The sequence below is a fragment of the Rhinopithecus roxellana genome, unplaced genomic scaffold (genome assembly GCF_007565055.1).
Source record: "Rhinopithecus roxellana isolate Shanxi Qingling unplaced genomic scaffold, ASM756505v1 contig5508, whole genome shotgun sequence".
Lineage (NCBI taxonomy): Eukaryota > Metazoa > Chordata > Mammalia > Primates > Cercopithecidae > Rhinopithecus > Rhinopithecus roxellana.
The window spans coordinates 786-19,742 of record NW_022144110.1 but is presented as its reverse complement, the minus strand read 5'-3'; the positions used below and the strand labels follow the sequence as shown (position 1 = coordinate 19,742).

General features: G+C 38.4%; 1 protein-coding gene across 1 annotated transcript; it reads right to left on the bottom strand.

Moving 5' to 3' along the window:
- Positions 1 to 7,509: 7,509 nt before the first annotated feature.
- Positions 7,510 to 16,473, bottom strand: LOC115896157 (canalicular multispecific organic anion transporter 1-like). Its single transcript, XM_030926566.1, has 7 exons — positions 16,453 to 16,473; positions 15,400 to 15,471; positions 12,692 to 12,835; positions 11,250 to 11,408; positions 9,216 to 9,382; positions 7,986 to 8,180; positions 7,510 to 7,648 (listed from the first exon to the last, which is right to left on the bottom strand). The coding sequence occupies exons 1-7, from the start codon at positions 16,471 to 16,473 to the stop codon at positions 7,510 to 7,512; spliced, it is 897 nt and encodes a 298-aa protein (XP_030782426.1).
- Between the last annotated feature and the right edge of the window lie 2,484 nt (positions 16,474 to 18,957).

Below are 18,957 nucleotides of genomic sequence, written 5' to 3'. Positions count from 1 at the left end.
TTATGGTATTAGGTCTAACATTTAAGTCTCTAATCCATCTTGAATTAATCTTCGTATAAGGGGTAAGGAAAGGATCCAGTTTCAGCTTTCTACTTATGGCTAGCCAATTTTCCCAGCACCATTTATTAAATAGGGAATCCTTTCCCCATTTCTTGTTTCTCTCAGGTTTGTCAAAGATCAGATGGCTGTAGATGTGCGGTATTATTTCTGAGGACTCTGTTCTGTTCCATTGGTCTATATCTCTGTTTGGTACCAGTACCATGCTGTTTTGGTTACTGTAGCCTTGTAGTATAGTTTGAAGTCAGGTAGCGTGACGCCTCCAGCTTTGTCCTTTTGACTTAGGATTGTCTTGGCAATGCGGGCTCTTTTTTGGTTCCATATGAACTTTAAAGCAGTTTTTTCCAATTCTGTGAAGAAACTCATTGGTAGCTTGATGGGGATGGCATTGAATCTATAAATAACCTTGGGCAGTATGGCCATTTTCACGATATTGATTCTTCCTATCCATGAGCATGGTATGTTCTTCCATTTGTTTGTGTCCTCTTTGATTTCACTGAGCAGTGGTTTGTAGTTCTCCTTGAAGAGGTCCTTTACATCCCTTGTAAGCTGGATTCCTGGGTATTTTATTCTCTTTGAAGCAATTGTGAATGGAAGTTCATTCCTGATTTGGCTCTCTGCTTGTCTGTTGCTGGTGTATAAGAATGCTTGTGATTTTTGCACATTAATTTTGTATCCTGAGACTTTGCTGAAGTTGCTTATCAGCTTAAGGAGATTTTGGGCTGAGACGATGGGGTTTTCTAAATATACAATCATGTCATCTGCAAACAGGGACATTTTGACTTCTTCTTTTCCTAACTGGATACCCTTGATTTCTTTCTCTTGCCTGGTTGCCCTAGCCAGAACTTCCAACACTATGTTGAATAGGAGTGGTGAGAGAGGGCATCCCTGTCTTGTGCCAGTTTTCAAAGGGAATTTTTCCAGTTTTTGCCCATTCAGTATGATATTAGCTGTGGGTTTGTCATAAATAGCTCTTATTATTTTGAGGTACGTTCCATCAATACCGAATTTATTGAGCGTTTTTAGCATGAAGGGCTGTTGAATTTTGTCAAAAGCCTTTTCTGCATCTATTGAGACAATCATGTGGTTCTTGTCTTTGGTTCTGTTTATATGCTGGATTACGTTTATTGATTTGCGAATGTTGAACCAGCCTTGCATCCCAGGGATGAAGCCCACTTGATCATGGTGGATAAGCTTTTTGATGTGCTGCTGAATCCGGTTTGCCAGTATTTTATTGAGGATTTTTGCATCAATGTTCATCAGGGATATTGGTCTAAAATTCTCTTTTTTTGTTGTGTCTCTGCCAGGCTTTGGTATCAGGATGATGTTGGCCTCATAAAATGAGTTAGGGAGGATTCCCTCTTTTTCTATTGATTGGAATAGTTTCAGAAGGAATGGTACCAGCTCCTCCTTGTACCTCTGGTAGAATTCAGCTGTGAATCCATCTGGTCCTGGACTTTTTTTGGTGGGTAGGCTATTAATTGTTGCCTCAATTTCAGAGCCTGCTATTGGTCTATTCAGGGATTCAACTTCTTCCTGGTTTAGCCTTGGGAGAGTGTAAGTGTCCAGGAAATTATCCATTTCTTCTAGATTTTCTAGTTGATTTGCGTAGAGGCGTTTATAGTATTCTCTGATGGTAGTTTGTATTTCTGTGGGGTCAGTGGTGATATCCCCTTTATCATTTTTTATTGCATCTATTTGATTCCTCTCTCTTTTTTTCTTTATTAGCCTTGCTAGCGGTCTGTCAATTTTGTTGATCTTTTCAAAAAACCAACTCCTGGATTCATTGATTTTTTGGAGGGTTTTTTGTGTCTCTATCTCCTTCAGTTCTGCTCTGATCTTAGTTATTTCTTGCCTTCTGCTAGCTTTTGAATGTGTTTGCTCTTGCCTCTCTAGTTCTTTTAATTGTGATGTTAGAGTGTCAATTTTAGATCTTTCCTGTTTTCTCTTGTGGGCATTTAGTGCTATAAATTTCCCTCTACACACTGCTTTAAATGTGTCCCAGAGATTCTGGTATGTTGTATCTTTGTTCTCATTGGTTTCAAAGAACATCTTTATTTCCGCTTTCATTTCGTTATGTACCCAGTAGTCATTCAGGAGCAGGTTGTTCAGTTTCCATGTAGTTGAGCGGTTTTGATTGAGTTTCTTAGTCCTGAGTTCTAGTTTGATTGCACTGTGGTCTGAGAGACAGTTTATTATAATTTCTGTTCTTTTACATTTGCTGAGGAGTACTTTACTTCCAATTATGTGGTCAATTTTGGAATAAGTGCGATGTGGTGCTGAGAAGAATGTATATTCTGTTGATTTGGGGTGGAGAGTTCTATAGATGTCTATTAGGTCCGCTTGGTGCAGAGATGAGTTCAATTCCTGGATATCCTTGTTAACTTTCTGTCTCGTTGATCTGTCTAATGTTGACAGCGGAGTGTTGAAGTCTCCCATTATTATTGTATGGGAGTCTAAGTCTCTTTGTAAGTCTCTAAGGACTTGCTTTATGAATCTGGGTGCTCCTGTATTGGGTGCATATATATTTAGGAGAGTTAGCTCTTCCTGTTGAATTGATCCCTTTACCATTATGTAATGGCCTTCTTTGTCTCTTTTGATCTTTGATGGTTTAAAGTCTGTTTTATCAGAGACTAGGATTGCAACCCCTGCTTTTTTTTGTTCTCCATTTGCTTGGTAGATCTTCCTCCATCCCTTTATTTTGAGCCTATGTATGTCTCTGCATGTGAGATGGGTCTCCTGAATACAGCAGACTGATGGGTCTTGACTCTTTATCCAGTTTGCCAGTCTGTGTCTTTTAATTGGAGCATTTAGTCCATTAACATTTAAGGTTAATATTGTTATGTGTGAACTTGATCCTGCCATTATGATATTAACTGGTTATTTTGCTCGTTAGTTGATGCAGTTTCTTCCTAGCCTCGATGGTCTTTACATTTTGCCATGTTTTTGCGATGGCTGGTACCGGTTGTTCCTTTCCATGTTTAGGGCTTCCTTCAGGGTCTCTTGTAAGGCAGGCCTGGTGGTGACAAAATCTCTAAGCATTTGCTTATCTGTAAAGGATTTTATTTCTCCTTCACTGATGAAACTTAGTTTGGCTGGATATGAGATTCTGGGTTTAAAATTCTTTTCTTTAAGAACGTTGAATATTGGCCCCCACTCTCTTCTGGCTTGTAGAGTTTCTGCCGAGAGATCTGCTGTTAGTCTGATGGGCTTCCCTTTGTGGGTGACCCGACCTTTCTCTCTGGCTGCCCTTAAGATTTTTTCCTTCATTTCAACTTTGGTGAATCTGGCAATTATGTGTCTTGGAGTTGCTCTTCTGGAGGAGTATCTTTGTGGCGTTCTCTGTATTTCCTGAATTTGAATGTTGGCCTGCCCTACTAGGTTGGGGAAGTTCTCCTGGATGATATCCTGAAGAGTGTTTTCCAACTTGGTTCCATTTTCCCCCTCACTTTCAGGCACCCCAATCAGACGTAGATTTGGTCTTTTTACGTAATCCCATACTTCTTGCAGGCTTTGCTCATTTCTTTTTCTTCTTTTTTCTTTTGGTTTCTCTTCTCGCTTCATTTCATTCATTTGATCTTCAATCGCTGATACTCTTTCTTCCAGTTGATCGAGTCGGTTACTGAAGCTTGTGCATTTGTCACGTATTTCTCGTGTCATGGTTTTCATCTCTGTCATTTCGTTTATGATCTTCTCTGCATTAATGAGTCTAGCTGTCAATTCTTCCACTCTTTTTTCAAGATTTTTAGTTTCTTTGCGCTGGGTACGTAATTCCTCCTTTAGCTCTGATAAGTTTGATGGACTGAAGCCTTCTTCTCTCCTCTCGTCCAAGTCATTCTCTGACCAGCTTTGATCCGTTGCTGGTGATGGGCTGCGCTCCTTTGCAGAGGGAGATGCGCTCTTATTTTTTGAATTTCCAGCTTTTCTGCCCTGCTTCTTCCCCATCTTTGTGGTTTTATCTGTCTCTGGTCTTTGATGGTGGTGACGAACTGATGGGGTTTTGGTATAGGTGTCCTTCCTGTTTGATAGTTTTCCTTCTGACAGTCAGAAGGACTCTCTGTTGGTCTGTTGGAGATTGCTTGAGGTCCACTCCAGACCCTGTTTGCCTGGGTATCAGCAGCAGAGGTTGCCGAAGATAGAATATTGCTGAACAGCGAGTGTACCTGTCTGATTCTTCCTTTGGAAGTGTCCTCTCAGGGGTGTACTCCACCCTGTGAGGTGTGGGGTGTCAGACTGCCCCTAGTGGGGGATTTCTCCCAGCTAGGCTACTCAGGGGTCAGGGACACACCTGAGCAGGCAGTCTGTCCGTTCTCAGATCTCAACCTCCGCGTTGGGAGATCCGCGGCTCTCCCCAAAGCTGTCAGACAGAGTCGTTCGCGTCTGCACCAGCTCCCGCTACTTTCCCTGTTGGTCTTCAGCTGTGCGCTGTCCCCAGAGGTGGAGACTACAGAGACAGGCAGGCTTCCTTGAGCTGCTGTGAGCTCCACCCAGTTCGAGCTTCCCAGCGGCTTTGTTTACCTACTTAAGCCTCAGCAATGGCGGGCACCCCTCCCCCAGCCTCGCTGCTGCCTTGCGGATAGATCGCGGCAGACTGCTGTGTTAGCAGTGAGGGAGGCTTCGTGGGCGTGGGACCCTCCCGGCCAGGTGTGGGATATATTCTCCTGGAATGCCTGTATGCTTACAGCGCAGTATTGGGGTGGGAGTTACCCGATTTTCCAGGTGTTGTGTGTCTCAGTTCCCCTGGCTAGGAAAACGGATCCCCTTCCCCCTTGCGCTTCCAGGTGAGGCGATGCCTCGCCCTGCTTCAGCTCTCGCTGGTCAGGCTGCAGCAGCTGACCAGCACCGATTGTCCGGCACTCCCTAGTGAGATGACCCCAGTACCTCAGTTGAAAATGCAGAAATCACCGGTCTTCTGTGTCGCTCACGCTGGGAGTTGGAGACTGGAGCTGTTCCTATTCGGCCATCTTGCTCCGCCCCCTCCAGTATCCCAACTTCTAATAGTATAGATTAGTTTTCCTTTTAAAAAAATTATATAATTAGAATCATGGAGTCATATAGTAATATTCTTTTGTGGCTATTTCACTCAACATTCTTTGTGAGATTCATCAGATTGCCTAATGTGCACAGTAGCTGTTGTACATTCATTCTCATAGCTAGATAGAATTATATTATGTGAATATACCACAATTTATCCAGGCTACTGTTGATTTCCCATTAGATTTTAAAATTATGCAGCTTCTCTGATTTACTAAAATTATAGGAATAGGGAGCTAAAACATCTTTTAACTCATACAAATGAAGTATTTTGATTCCTTTCTTAATATAATTCAACAGCTATTTATTCAATGTTTACAAAGCACTTCAGGGATTGTACAGATAGGACAACACTTCAAGCAGCTAACATCCTTAAGGGAGGAGATTTTAGATAATACAAGTTTTCTAGCTTAAGGTAACTTTTCATAAACACCCTTAGGAAATGAAGCAAGGTTGTACAGGGCTGCCCAGGGAGGAAGAAAGGAGGACAAAAGAAAAGGTTGATGGGCTTTAAAGAACATTTTAAACTATTTTATTAAAATCTTCTTGAAAGAAAATTTTATTGAAGTTTAAAGACTTTAAATTTGAAGGACAATTCAGAGACATAATGTTGCTTCTTTTAAACAAAACTACTAAAGAAAAAGCCCTTTAAATCTGATTAGTACTACAAATCAACAATCCTCTCATAAATGTAATAAAATATCCCATTGAGGTTGGTATATTAACCAAAAAATAGTGTTCCAAAGAAAATACTAGGCTTTTTCTTTTACTCAAAGGTAAATAATAAAAATATAAAACATTCTAAACAATTATAAAAAAATCTGTTAATGTATAATTACTCTTTCCAAAAAGCAGTTGAATAACTTTTTTTCTGTGATTTCTTCATCATTTCATAAATTGTACAATAGCTCAAAATATACTTTTAAAACTTTTTTTTTTTTTTTTTTTTTTTTTTAAGATAGGGTGTCTCTCTGTCACCCAAGCTGGAATACCATGGTGTATCATACCTCACTGCAAACTTGAACTCCTGGGCTCAAGCAATCCTCCCACCTCAGCATCCTGAGTAGCTGGGATTACAGGCGTGCACTATCATGCCCGTCTCATTTTTTTCATTATATTTACTTATTTTTTGTAGAGACAGGATCTCACTTTGTTGCCCAGGTTGGTCTCAAGTTCCTGGCTTCAAGCTATCCTTTCACCTCGGCCTCCCTAAATGCTGGGATTATGGGTGTTTGCCACAGTGTCCAGCCCACATCAGTTTATATATAAATAAGTACATACAGTACCCTAGAATGTCTAGCTATTCATTCTACAAACATTTGTTGGGCATCAGTTTTGTGAAAGGCACGATGGTAGGAACATAACATACAAAGATGATTAAAACTGGTCACTTGCCTTCAAGGGGAAAGCAGACTTAAAAATTAAAATAGAGTGTGAGCCCTGCCATGATAAAGGTATGCACACGGGGCTAATGAGAGCACAGAAAAGGGGCGTCTAGATCACACTGGAGGGCAGAGGGGAAGATCAGGGGACACGCTGAGAAGGGAACTCCCAAGTGAAGTCAGGGACTTAAAGGACAAGTGGCACTTAGCATGTTGGCCAATATGAATAAGGCAAGCACGAACGGAAGAGGGAAGTCTAGGTACAGCCCAGCATGGTTAGAAACTGTGGTGCTGGCAGAGGACCGTGGCTCACGCCTGTGATCAAAGCACTTTGGGAGGCTGAGACGGCAGATCACCTGAGGTCAGGAGTTCGAGACCAGCCTGGCCAACATGGCCAAACCCCGGCTCTACTAAAAATACAAAAATTAGCTGGGCATGGTGGTAGGTGCCTGTAATCCTAGCTACTCAGGAGGCTGAGGCAGGAGAATCGCGTGAACCCAGGAGGCGGAGGATGCAGTGAGTTGAGATCGCGCCATTGCACTGCAGCCTGGGCAACAAGAGCAAAACTCCATCTCGAACAAATAAACAAACAAAAAAAGAAACTGGTGCCTATGAGAGTGTGTGCCAACTCATAGCAGGGGCCTGCCCTTGTGCATTTTCCTTCTATCTTTGCTTTTTTTTTTTTTTTTTTTTTTTTATTATACCTTAAGTTCTAGGGTACGTGTGCATAACATGCAGGTTTGTTACATATGTATACTTGTGCCATGTTGGTGTGCTGCACCCATCAACTCGTCAGCACCCATCAATTCATTATTTATATCATGTATAACTCCCAACGCAATCCCTCCCCCCTCCCCCCTCCCCATGATAGGCCCCAGTGTGTGATGTTCCTCTTCCCGAGTCCAAGTGATCTCATTGTTCAATTCCCACCTATGAGTGAGAGCATGCGGTGTTTGGTTTTCAGTTCTTGTGACATCTTTGCTTTTTAAATACTAATACACTGCTGTGATTTTTTATTATGCAAATTAACATACAGCTAAAGTAATTTATTTTTTGTGCCTGATTCTTGTGTTATTCCAGCGTCCGTTGTCATTTCATAGAAAAGTCCTTTCTGACGTATCAAATTCTGAGGTGCTTCAAATTCCACAATGCTTCCTGAGTCTAGAACAAGCACCCTGAAATGTGAAAAGAATAGCGTCAGGTAACCTACAGTCTTCCACCTCACATTTTATTGATCCTGCTAATATAAAGTTTAGACCAGTGTATGAGTTATTTCAGTTCAACATATAGGTGCTAGTTAATTCAGGAACTACATCAAGTTCTCTAATATTCTTTTAGCTTTAACTTTTCCTTCAATTATTTTGGAAAATACCTCTTATATCATTAGGGAAAACTTTGTATCTCTCAGCACAGATATAATTATTTATGACTGGCAAGTAATCAGTGTGTTTCATATACCCAATATTTATCTTGGCAGAAATGATTTTATTTCTGAAAAGAAAGCAAGCACACCTGTCTGAATCAATGATAGATTGCAGTCTGTGAGCAATGGTCAGGATGGTGCAATCAGAAAACTCCTTCCTGATTGTGGTCTGCACCAACTTGTCCGTCTCAAAGTCGATGGAGGCTGTTGCTTCATCCAAGATGAGAATTTTTGTTTTTCGAAGCAAAGCACGAGCAAGACAGACCAGCTGCCGTCGTCCCATGCTGTTAAAATAATAATAATAATAATTTCAACAATGGACTTTATGGTAACACACCTCATGTTTTAAAATTCTGATGGTACCACTATTCATTCTTTCTTTCACCCACAACTTCATTTGTTCTTTTATTCAAGAAATATTTACTCAGGGAGTGCCAGACTTTAGACCAATGAGCAAAACAGACAAAAATCTCTGTGTAGCAGATGCATTCTCAGGGGGACACAGAAAGCAATAAGCAAGATAATTGAGTAAAAATCATAGTAGGAGGGGTATACGAGTACGGTGCAACATTATATGTAGTAATTTCATGGATAATATGTATATAATAAGTGTTAAGAAGAATTCAAACACACAGAAGTGGGGTATAAAGTGTGGGTGTGGGGTGGGCATTTTAGATGGGCTTGCCAAAGAAATCCTCAGGAGAAATTTTAAGACAGGGACTGAAGGACATGGAGAGTGAGGCATGCAGATTTCCAGTAAAAACTTGTTCCAGATAAAGAAAACAACAGATGTAAAATCCCTGTGGTAGGTGTGAATTGGCCTGGCAAACTCATGACACAGCATGGAGACCAATGTTGCAGAAACACAGAGGGGTAGGGAGAAAGTGATCAAAGAAGGAGTGATGGGAGTCCTGCCACGCAGGCCATTACAGGGATCTAGCTCACTTTCCTTGGGTCTCTGGTCACATGAAGGGGGTTATCTTAAGGCAACAAACAACGGTGAAGGCAAACTAGCCCCTTACAACATTTTTTAGGAACGAGGCTCTCAGAGTAGCAGTCTTGACAAAAGAAGATTGAATTAAATAGTGACTTTTCATAGGGCATTGTTCTTTATTTTTTCTTTCCTTTCTCTTAGCCAGTGGTTTCCCAGGCTGCAGCAACAATTGACTTTTTCCTTCTCTTCCTTAGAGGGAATTGGCCATGGTGCACTTTAAACAGGCCCTGGTGGCTCAGGAGCTATATTTCTCTTCGATGCCAGTTCAAGTTTCTAAAGAGCTTGGAATGAATAACTTGGACAAGCTCTGCTCTTAGCAGCTTACCTGAGGTTCTCACCACCCTCTGAAATCTCATGCAGTAGCTTCTCAGGAAGGGACTGCACAAACTCTTTTAAGTGACACAATTCCAGCACTTCCCACAGCTTGCTATCAGAATATTTGTTTAGGGGATCCAGGTTCATTTGAAGGGTTCCAGAAAATAAAACAGGATGCTAGAGCAGAAAATAGTCCCGCATAATCTTACTGTCATGAGGCATAAATACATTTCTAAAAGTCAGACTCAGAAAACAAAGCAGGAGAAAGCAAAATTATCAGACCTACTATAGTCATCAAATTCATTTTATATTTAAAACAAAAACAGAAGAGAGTCAAAATAAACTATAATTCATATGAAGTCATCATAAGTCTCATGATTTTCTTTCTCCTATTCCTATTACTGAAAATAATAACAAGCACCAAAATAATGATGATAATTCCTGCCATGTAGTCAAGGATATAACATACAATAAATACGAAAAGTAGTATGTATATAATATTATCAATCAGTATACCGACTCAGAAAGATAGAAGTTAGTATTCTTATTTTACAGAGAGTGAGCTGGAAGAGCCAAAGAGTTCTTGTCCACACCACACGAAGGTAAGTTAGTGGTTGAAGAGAATTCAAAGAGGATTAAGTTCGTTTTCTTTATTCTATATCAAGATACCTAGTGAAACTATATTTTACTCTATCTGTAAGAGAAGAACGACTGATGGCTCTTTTTTCCCACTAATTTTTTCCCTTCCAGAATTCCAGATTTTACTCAAATTTGTTTTGAGGTAAATGCATGAATACAAGCATATGTCTAAACAATATGACATTGTAATATATTTTTAGAAGACAGTACAATGATTTTTTTTTTCTTTTTTTTTGATACGGAGTCCGGCTCTGTTGCCCAGGCTGAAGTGCAGTGGCACAATCTTGGCTCACTGAAACCTCCGCCTCCCAGGTTCAAGCAATTCTCCTGTCTCAGCTTCCTGAGTGCCTGGGATTACAGGTGTGCACCACCATGGCCGGATAATTTATGTACTTTTAGTTGAGACGGGGTTTCACCATGTTGGCCAGGCTGGTCTCAAACTCCTGACCTCAGGTGATTCACCCGCTTCAGCTTCCCAAAGTTCTAGGATTACAGGCGTGAGCCACTGCACCCAGTTTCAGCTGAGTATTTCATCTTTGACTTAAGAGGCATACTTTTAAGTTAGTCTGCATGCCCCTTAATGATCAAGTTCCTTTGATTCCACAGATGGAAAAATCAAAGAGCTTGAGAAAAGAGATCTAACTGAATTACTGTTCTTTTTTTTAATGTTTCTAAACTTCAAGTAAAAAAGAGTCAAAACTCTACACTCAAACTAACAACTAAGCAAAAACTTCAGTAATTTTTTTTTTTCAAAAAAAATCAGTGTGTTTCAGTCTGATCTATTTGTTTGATTTTTATTTGTACTTACTATTATGAAGGAATTGTATCAAAAAGATGTACTGGTTTTTCAAATAGATAAATGCTCTTAGGAGGAATGCTTTATGATAAGGGTATTTAAAGAGGGTTCAATTACGTAGCAGTTTTTCATATATTCCATTTAAAATGATATGGCTTCAGACAATGAATTATAGATTTGGAAGGAGCAGATTTTTAAAAAGAAAGAAGGCCGGGCGCGGTGGCTCAAGCCTGTAATCCCAGCACTTTGGGAGGCCGAGACGGGCGGATCACGAGGTCAGGAGATCGAGACCATCCTGGCTAACCCGGTGAAACCCCGTCTCTACTAAAAATACAAAAAACTAGCCGGGCGAAGTGGCGGGCGCCTGTAGTCCCAGCTACTCGGGAGGCTGAGGCAGGAGAATGGCGTAAACCCGGGAGGCGGAGCTTGCAGTGAGCTGAGATCCGGCCACTGCACTCCAGCCTGGGCGGCAGAGTGAGACTCTGCCTCAAAAAAAAAAAAAAAAAAAAAAAAGAAAACAGATTTTCTTGGAGTGGGTTAAGAAAGATTACTGGCAATACAGGCTTTACCTGTGGAATAATGTTAGATTACTGGCAACATAGGCTTTACCTGTGGAATAATGTTAAGTTTGCCACGAAGGTCATGAAGTCCAATAGTTGATATATCAATTCCGTCAATAATAATTTTGCCTCCTGCTCTCTCCACAATTCTAAATAAGCAATTTGATAGTGTGGATTTGCCTGCTCCAGTCCTTCCCACAATTCCAATCTGTAATGAAATAATCATAAACTCTACTTTTGTAAGGAAACAAGGCCTTTGCACTGGCAACAAATGTATTCAGGTATCAGGTCAGTGGGATCCAATTTTTGTCAACAAGACTAACCTTGATGGGCATGGAAGATGTCAGGTGACCTGTAAGGACCAGTCTTTATCCAAATACTCTTTACTTGCTGGAAAGGCTCTGACTAATCTGTGTTTTTCCTTTAGTTTTGAATAAATTAGTTACTTTCTCACCAAAGATCCCCAGCAGACCCAGGAAAACCAGGTCATTCCTGAACCACCCCTAAACTACCCATTAAAGTTTAGGGCAAAAGAAGCAATGATAATGAGTGGTTTTATTGAGATTTTCAGAAAATAGATTTTCTCTATCTTCCCTTCATTGAAACAAACAAGCAAAGAAACAAATAGGGCACTGGAATCTTTTGCCAGATAGACTAGAAAATTCAAAGGAATGTCTGTAAATTTCCATGGCGTACCAAAGCAACTCTGCATTAAAACTATTATAGGCAGCCAAAACAGTGTTTAAGGATTTTGACTCCTGGCCAAAATAATCATCTTGTCATAAACATCTCAGTGATTTAAACATTTCCCTACGACCACGAGAACTAAAGAGCAATATCTTCTGGTTGCTGATTTGCATCTTGGTATTAATAGGAACGTTCGGCAGATAGAATATTAAAGTGGTTCGTTTGCCCTAATATAAAATCTTAAGTCTAACAAAATAAATCAGAAAAAAACAGAAATCTGTTGAAGTCATTGGGGGTAATGAAAATTTCAGGATGATTGCTTCTGTTCCAAAAATAAGTCTGCTCCAAAAATATTTTTGCTAATGTATCTGGTTGCTTTTTTAAAAAATAAAACTAATATCATATACTATCAATAGTTTTGTAAGTTGCTTGTTCTGACTAAAGTGCGTTTCAAACATTTTCCCATCTCTCTAATGGTTTTGGAAAACACGATGTCTTTAAGTATACAAATAGTTAAATATATGGATTTATTGTGTTGGGGGTAACGATTTACTTATTGTTGCAATTCATTTATAGAGGAAGTAAAACTAAGTACACCAAAATTATGTTTCACAGTAGTATATGAGCAATTTAATTAAGGAATGTAATTTTTATAGAGGGAAAATATATTCAGTACACACCCAACCACATGTCTTTATTACTTTTGTGTAACAAAGACCACCTTATATTCAATATCATATTATACTCAACAATGAATGCATTCAGATAAAAGGGAAACTAAAACATATGAAATATATATGATACCTTCTCTTCCCCATGAGTCTGGAAAGTGATATCTTGCAATGCTAAACCAAGATCATCTCGGTATCGAGCCTGATAATTAATAAATTCTACTACACCTTTATTAGGCCATTGTAATGGGGGTCTTCTAGACATTATCCAAGGTGCCTTAAAACAAAAACAAACAAAAAATAAATACTTTAAACAACAATTATAATTTAAAAATCCCTCCCTCCAAAATAGTTCTTATGCATGTAACAAAAATGAATATAATGATGAAAGATATTTATGGATATTATGATTTTCTGAAAACAGTTTTAAATGTTACCAACATGAAACTTATCTAGTTATAAGAAAATATTAGAAATAAATATTTTGAGGGTAACAAGACTTCTCATCTTCTATCAAGGTATTAAGAAAAAAATTTTCTAAAATCCTTTTAAGGGCCTGAAGATAACCTGAAATTTTAGCTGAGACAAGGACAGCTTGTCATTCATTCATTCCTCGAAGGTTTGCTGGGTCATTCACTATTTTAGTTGCTGGAGGTTCCGCAGTGAGAAAAAACAGATAAAAATTATTTCCCTTATGGGGTGTAGTGGGAAGAGACAAAAAGAACCATATAACATATACAGCATGTTGGATGATAATAAAGCTTTATAAGACAAGAAATAGCCAGGGTTGGGAGAAGGAGGAGGTGTCGTTTAAAGCAGGGTATTTAGGAAAGGCTTTGTTGACTATGGTCAGAGAAAAGGCTAGGTGGATACCAATGAAAGAACATTCTAGGCAAAGGGTTTAATAACTATTTGGAACTAATTAGTTGTGCCCAAGACCTAAGACAGGGGCCTGTGTGGAATACTGAAGGAAGCACAAGGTAAAAGAACACACAAGACTGCGTGATGCCTGGGCAGTGAGGTAAAGTGTTTCGTGGGAGAGGGAGTGATGGCTAACATCAAATGATAGGTCAGGTAGGTGAGGACTGACAAAGAACCAGTTGTGATCTTCATGAGGGAAGATTCAGTGGAAACAGTGGGATCAAAAGCCTGTTTGGAGAGGGTCCAAAAATGAATCAGAGAAAAGGAAATAGTAAAACAAGTACAGGCAACTTTGCAAAAGAACTTTTCTGTAACGGAAAGCAGAGAAACAGGTGTAGAGGGCTGAATAAGGTTATTTGAACACACTCATCCTTCCATGTCAAGAGTTTTTGCAGCAGTATTTGTCACAACTTGCATCGAATTACATAAAGGTTTTTGTTTGTTTAAATGTGTGTACACACATATTTTGTCATCTTTTTCTAATGTGAAAGAAATATATTTCATGAGCAAAATTTAGAAAATATAGAAAAATAATATTTGATATTAGCCATGAGATGACAGACTAAACAAGTTGAATATTGGTAACTGAAGATTGTGAAGGTAGACTAATTTTTCATGAAATTTCTTTTAGAAGGAAAAGACAAGACCTTGGGAAAAATCCAGAGAAAAATTCAAAGTTCAAGTAGGAGTTGGAGAATGCAGAAAATATTTTGGCATAGTTACAGGCTGAGAGGAACTGCAGGGGAGTGGGAATTAGAAGAGGTGGTTAATAGAGTAAGATCTGAGAGAAAACAGGAAAAGATATAACCAAAAATGCAATGGGAAATGTTAGATTTTTCTTTGGAGGAGGTACCTGTTCCTCAGATTCATGAGTGAAAGAGGAGGAGTTACAAGATAAAAAGAAAGATAGCTTCCTAGGTGGATTGAAGAAGGAACAGAAATCCAAGTCATCTTTGTCATCTGCCCTGTTAATTAATAGAAGTTGGAAGGAGAAGCAATCAAGATGAGTAAAATATTTTAGAAACTCAAATATTATACTCTGTCAATAGTTGAAATAACTCTTCACCCTCCCAAATTACAGTTAATTAGAGGGAACAAAATAGACTGATTTATTCTCCTCTCCCTTCCCATTCACGGAGATACTAATGATGGGTAAACAAAACAGAAGGTACAAGTAATAAAATGTAATTCATTTAGAAAATTGTGCAGAATCTAAATAATTATGAGTTGACTATATTAAGACACTTTTCTCACTGTAAAAATCTCCACAAAGTTATAATTGTAAGTTGTATATTTTACACCACACATCAGTAGAGGGACAAATCACTGTGCCTTTTAGAAACAGGATATGATCTTGCATTTGTATAACTCATTGAAGTAGGGATATATCTTATAATTCAGGGTGTATCCTAATTTAATTAGAAGTATTTTTATTCTATTTTAGTGATATATAGAATAATAGGCCACTTTATAACACTTTTGGTTTTAATTTCATTGAAACACTGAATATGACATGAATTTGGAAATGCAGGTTTGCTTAACATTTGTTTTTAATTGTCAATTTATAGTACATTACAATGTCTTACTCCTGCATCCAATCCATTTATTGATTATTTAGGAGTGCTTACCTCTTTTTTTCTCATACTTTTTTTTTTTTTTTATAGACAGGATCTTGCTCTGTCACTCAGGCTAGAGGTGTGATCAAAGCTCACTGCAACCTTGAACTCCCAAGCAGACGGATTCTCCCACCTCACCCTCCCAGGTAGCTTGAACTAAAGGCTAAGCACCATACCTAGCTTACTTTTTTTTTTTTTTTTGAGAAACAGAATCTCACTATGTTGACAAAGGCTAGTCTTGAACTCTTGAACTTAAGTGATCCTCCTACGAGTCCCAAGTGTGGGATACAGGAGGTGTGCTTACCTCTTTATCCATATTTTCATATTCGCAAACTCTTTCAACAGCAACTGCATTGGTTTCAATTTCACATGCTTTCTTTACCCAAAATTCAGATGAGAATGAGTTATCTAGGGGTATGGTGGAGCAAACCAGAGCTTAATGCATGTTTCTTTAGCTTTTTGGAACATAAATAATACTTTATTTTTTCTAAAGTTTGTTTTTCATTTCTTGAATCTGCCAAGAACTTGTCACCTATATCTCATATACTTTATTTCTTTTGATTATTTAGCAGCTCTAGAAATAAGCATATTTCTTCATATGCATATTTGTGTTTAAGGATATTAAACTCATTAATATCATAAATAATGGAATTACTTGGGATAAGATAGACCATAATTCAGCATATATGCAAGAAGTGCATAGTGGGTATAAGGAATGATAGGAATGATGTAAGATTGATGGGATATGCCTCAAAAAAAAAATGTGCATACTAAATCACAAAAAAAAAAACCAGTGTGCAAACACTTTGGCATTCTTCACTACCTTCCATCAGAAGGAAGATTCTCCTAGATTTCTAACTATTCCTGCTCCCCTTAAAAAGAAAAAAAAAATCTATATTTTCTTCTCACTCTATTCCCAAATGTAGGTTCTCTAAGGGTATAACTTTGAACAGAATTCTAAAAGTCAAAAAACTTGTACAATCCAGTTTTTTCTTGAGTTTGGTGCCAACCCATTGATACCTCACCTGGCCTGAACTGATGTGGGGCTCTTCAAAGCATTTGCTTAATCCAGTTAGTGGGTATATGCAGTAGTGTTTGATTATGGGCTTCTGAACCAGGCCCTGGATATGGCTATGTACATATTTCCTTTCTAACAGCCTAAATTCTGAATTCTGAAATGCAACTGGCTCAAGGTTTTTGGATATGGGACCAAGAGTATATAACACAATCACCTAGACTTATCTTCTTCATAATGTGGAAGCAGTTCAGGGCATTTGTTATTTTACAAAGGGAGCGTGCATCCTACCACTAGTGCATTGCTGTGTAATATCAAATAGGGTATTAGGGAAAAACTTACAAGCCGAAGAGAAACAGCCATATCTTCTCCCTAGAGCTTGCATATCTCTTGCTTAAGCTGAGCAAATGAGATAAACCAGCTGTATTGGAAAGGGACCTTACCCTTGTAATACTCTATAAATCCACCAGGACAGGAGAGCAGGAAACTTCTGAGTAACTATGGAACATCAGGATTTCCTGGTCCTTTAGCACTCAGCCTTGAGTATCAGCCTGTTCTTCCTATAAGTTAACTTAGAATTGCTGAGCTAGCTTCCTGCGACTAGCAAGATAGAGAAGGAAATGAGCCTCCAGGGCAATCCAGATTTGTCTCTCATTACTTAGTTAATAATATATAATTCAGACAAGCAAAGAAGAAGAATGTTTAATTAATTGGATTATAAACATACCATATACCACAAAAGTCATTTTTACTTACATTTAGGGCATAGGATATAGACAAACCAACTGTTGCTGAATCTATAGAATTGCCAGCCAGCACAGCAAGCAGTGCAGCAAAAAGCACCATTAAGTTGCCAAGAAATTCAAGTCTAACAGACAGCCACCTGTGATAAATGGAATATATTCCTGAGTAACTGAGATGGAAAAATTTCGGTGCATTTAGTACTAACTGTCTCCCCTGGGAAATCGAGATTAAACAGAAAGAGCTGCTTTCTTTTTTCTCCCCCACTTACTTGGAATTCAATCAAACATAGGATCATCCATGATAACTTAAATAATTCATCTGCATGAAAATGCATTTTACTTTTGCAGAACTTTGCTTTAAAACTTGATCAGAATTTAAAAGCAAAATAACACCAGCTAAAATGATGTATTGCATTTTAAAAATCCTATTGGAAAATCAATTCCTCTTCCAATTGTATATACTTTTTAATATGATAAAAGAGTTTCTAAAAATTGAAATGTGCTCAACCACTATTTAATATTTCATTTTTCCTTTACGTGAGATTATAATTTCAAATTCAAAAATTTTTTATAAAATTTGTGTACACTGTTTTGTAACAGTGTATACAAATAAAATATATTCTAAAAATATAAAACACCATGCAGAATTATGTCATGAGTAATTCTAATAGCACCTTTTTCATATTAAATTGTATGTACCATTCATGTGAATATAAATAGATACAATTCAATTTAAATGTACATTAAATACTGGAAAATATTTGTCTTATGAATACATACTTCTAAAACTTGAATGAAATGCCATTACAAAACCCTCTGTTTAGAAGTCAGTGAGCAAGATGTCTAAGAAGAGATTGATCTTAGGCTAAGTATTGATGGGACTTACCGGTTAGAAATTACATTATTGTAGAAACAGACCAAGTTTTCATTCACCACCTCTTTGTATTGCTGGATAAACCTCTGTTGATGTCCAAATGCTCTGATGGTGGACACTCCTGATAAAGTCTCACTGAAGTGGGAAATGACAGGAGAGCGGGACGCTCCTTTTAACCTCCGGATTTGCCGAGAGCTTGCCACATAGTATCTCTAATCAGAAGACAGAAAGAAGCAGTCGGAAAGATGTAGCAGAAATTGCTTTAATAGTTTAAAAACCACAAGACCCTTGTGTCATGATTTAAAGAGTGACCCCCCAAAAGTCAGATACAAGTCCTAAGCCCCAGTATCTGTGAATGTGACCTTATTCAGAAATAGCATCTTTGCACATGTAATAGTTAAGGATCTCAAGATGACATCACCCTGGATGTATGGTGCACCCTAAATCCAATGTTAAGTATCCTTATAAGAGACAAAAAGGAAGACATAGACACAAGGAAAACACCATGTCTGCCAGTGGCAGAGATTGAAGTGATGTGTTTAAAAGCCAACGAAAATATCAGGACTGTTGACAGCCAGCAGAAGCTAGGAGAGAAGCATGAAAGAGATGTTCCCTCAAAACCTCCAGAAGGAATCAACTCTGCCTATATACTGATTTTAGACTTCAGAACTGTGAGAGATGCCAAGTGTGGTGCCCACGCTTATAATGCCAACACTTTGGGAGGCCAAGATAGGAGGGTTGCTAGAGCCCGGGAGTCTGAGACCAGCCTAGGGAATGTAGGGAGACCTTGTTTTCACAAAAAGTTATATATATATGTGTGTGTGTGTGTGTGTGTGGTGTGTACAGGGAGACCTTGTTTTTACAAAAAGTTTATATATATATATATATACATATATATATATATATGTATGTATATATATATGGAGACCTTGTTTTTACAAAAAGTTATATATATGTATAGGGAGATCTTGTTTTTTACAAAAAGCAAATTATAAGTTGTCTACTTCCCCTTAGCTTGAAGTTGAGGACAATTAGGATAGGAAGGACTGTGGGAAGCTGGATGGAGCATGCCCTGAATTAACTGGATTGTTAATCAGCCCCAGAAAATTGCTACCAACTGGAAATGAAAATCAAGAATTATGAGGTCTTGCACAATTTTCAGGAAAATTTTAAATATGGAATTTTATGTAAAATCCCTGGTTTTAAAATGTCTACATTTGGTAAAAATGC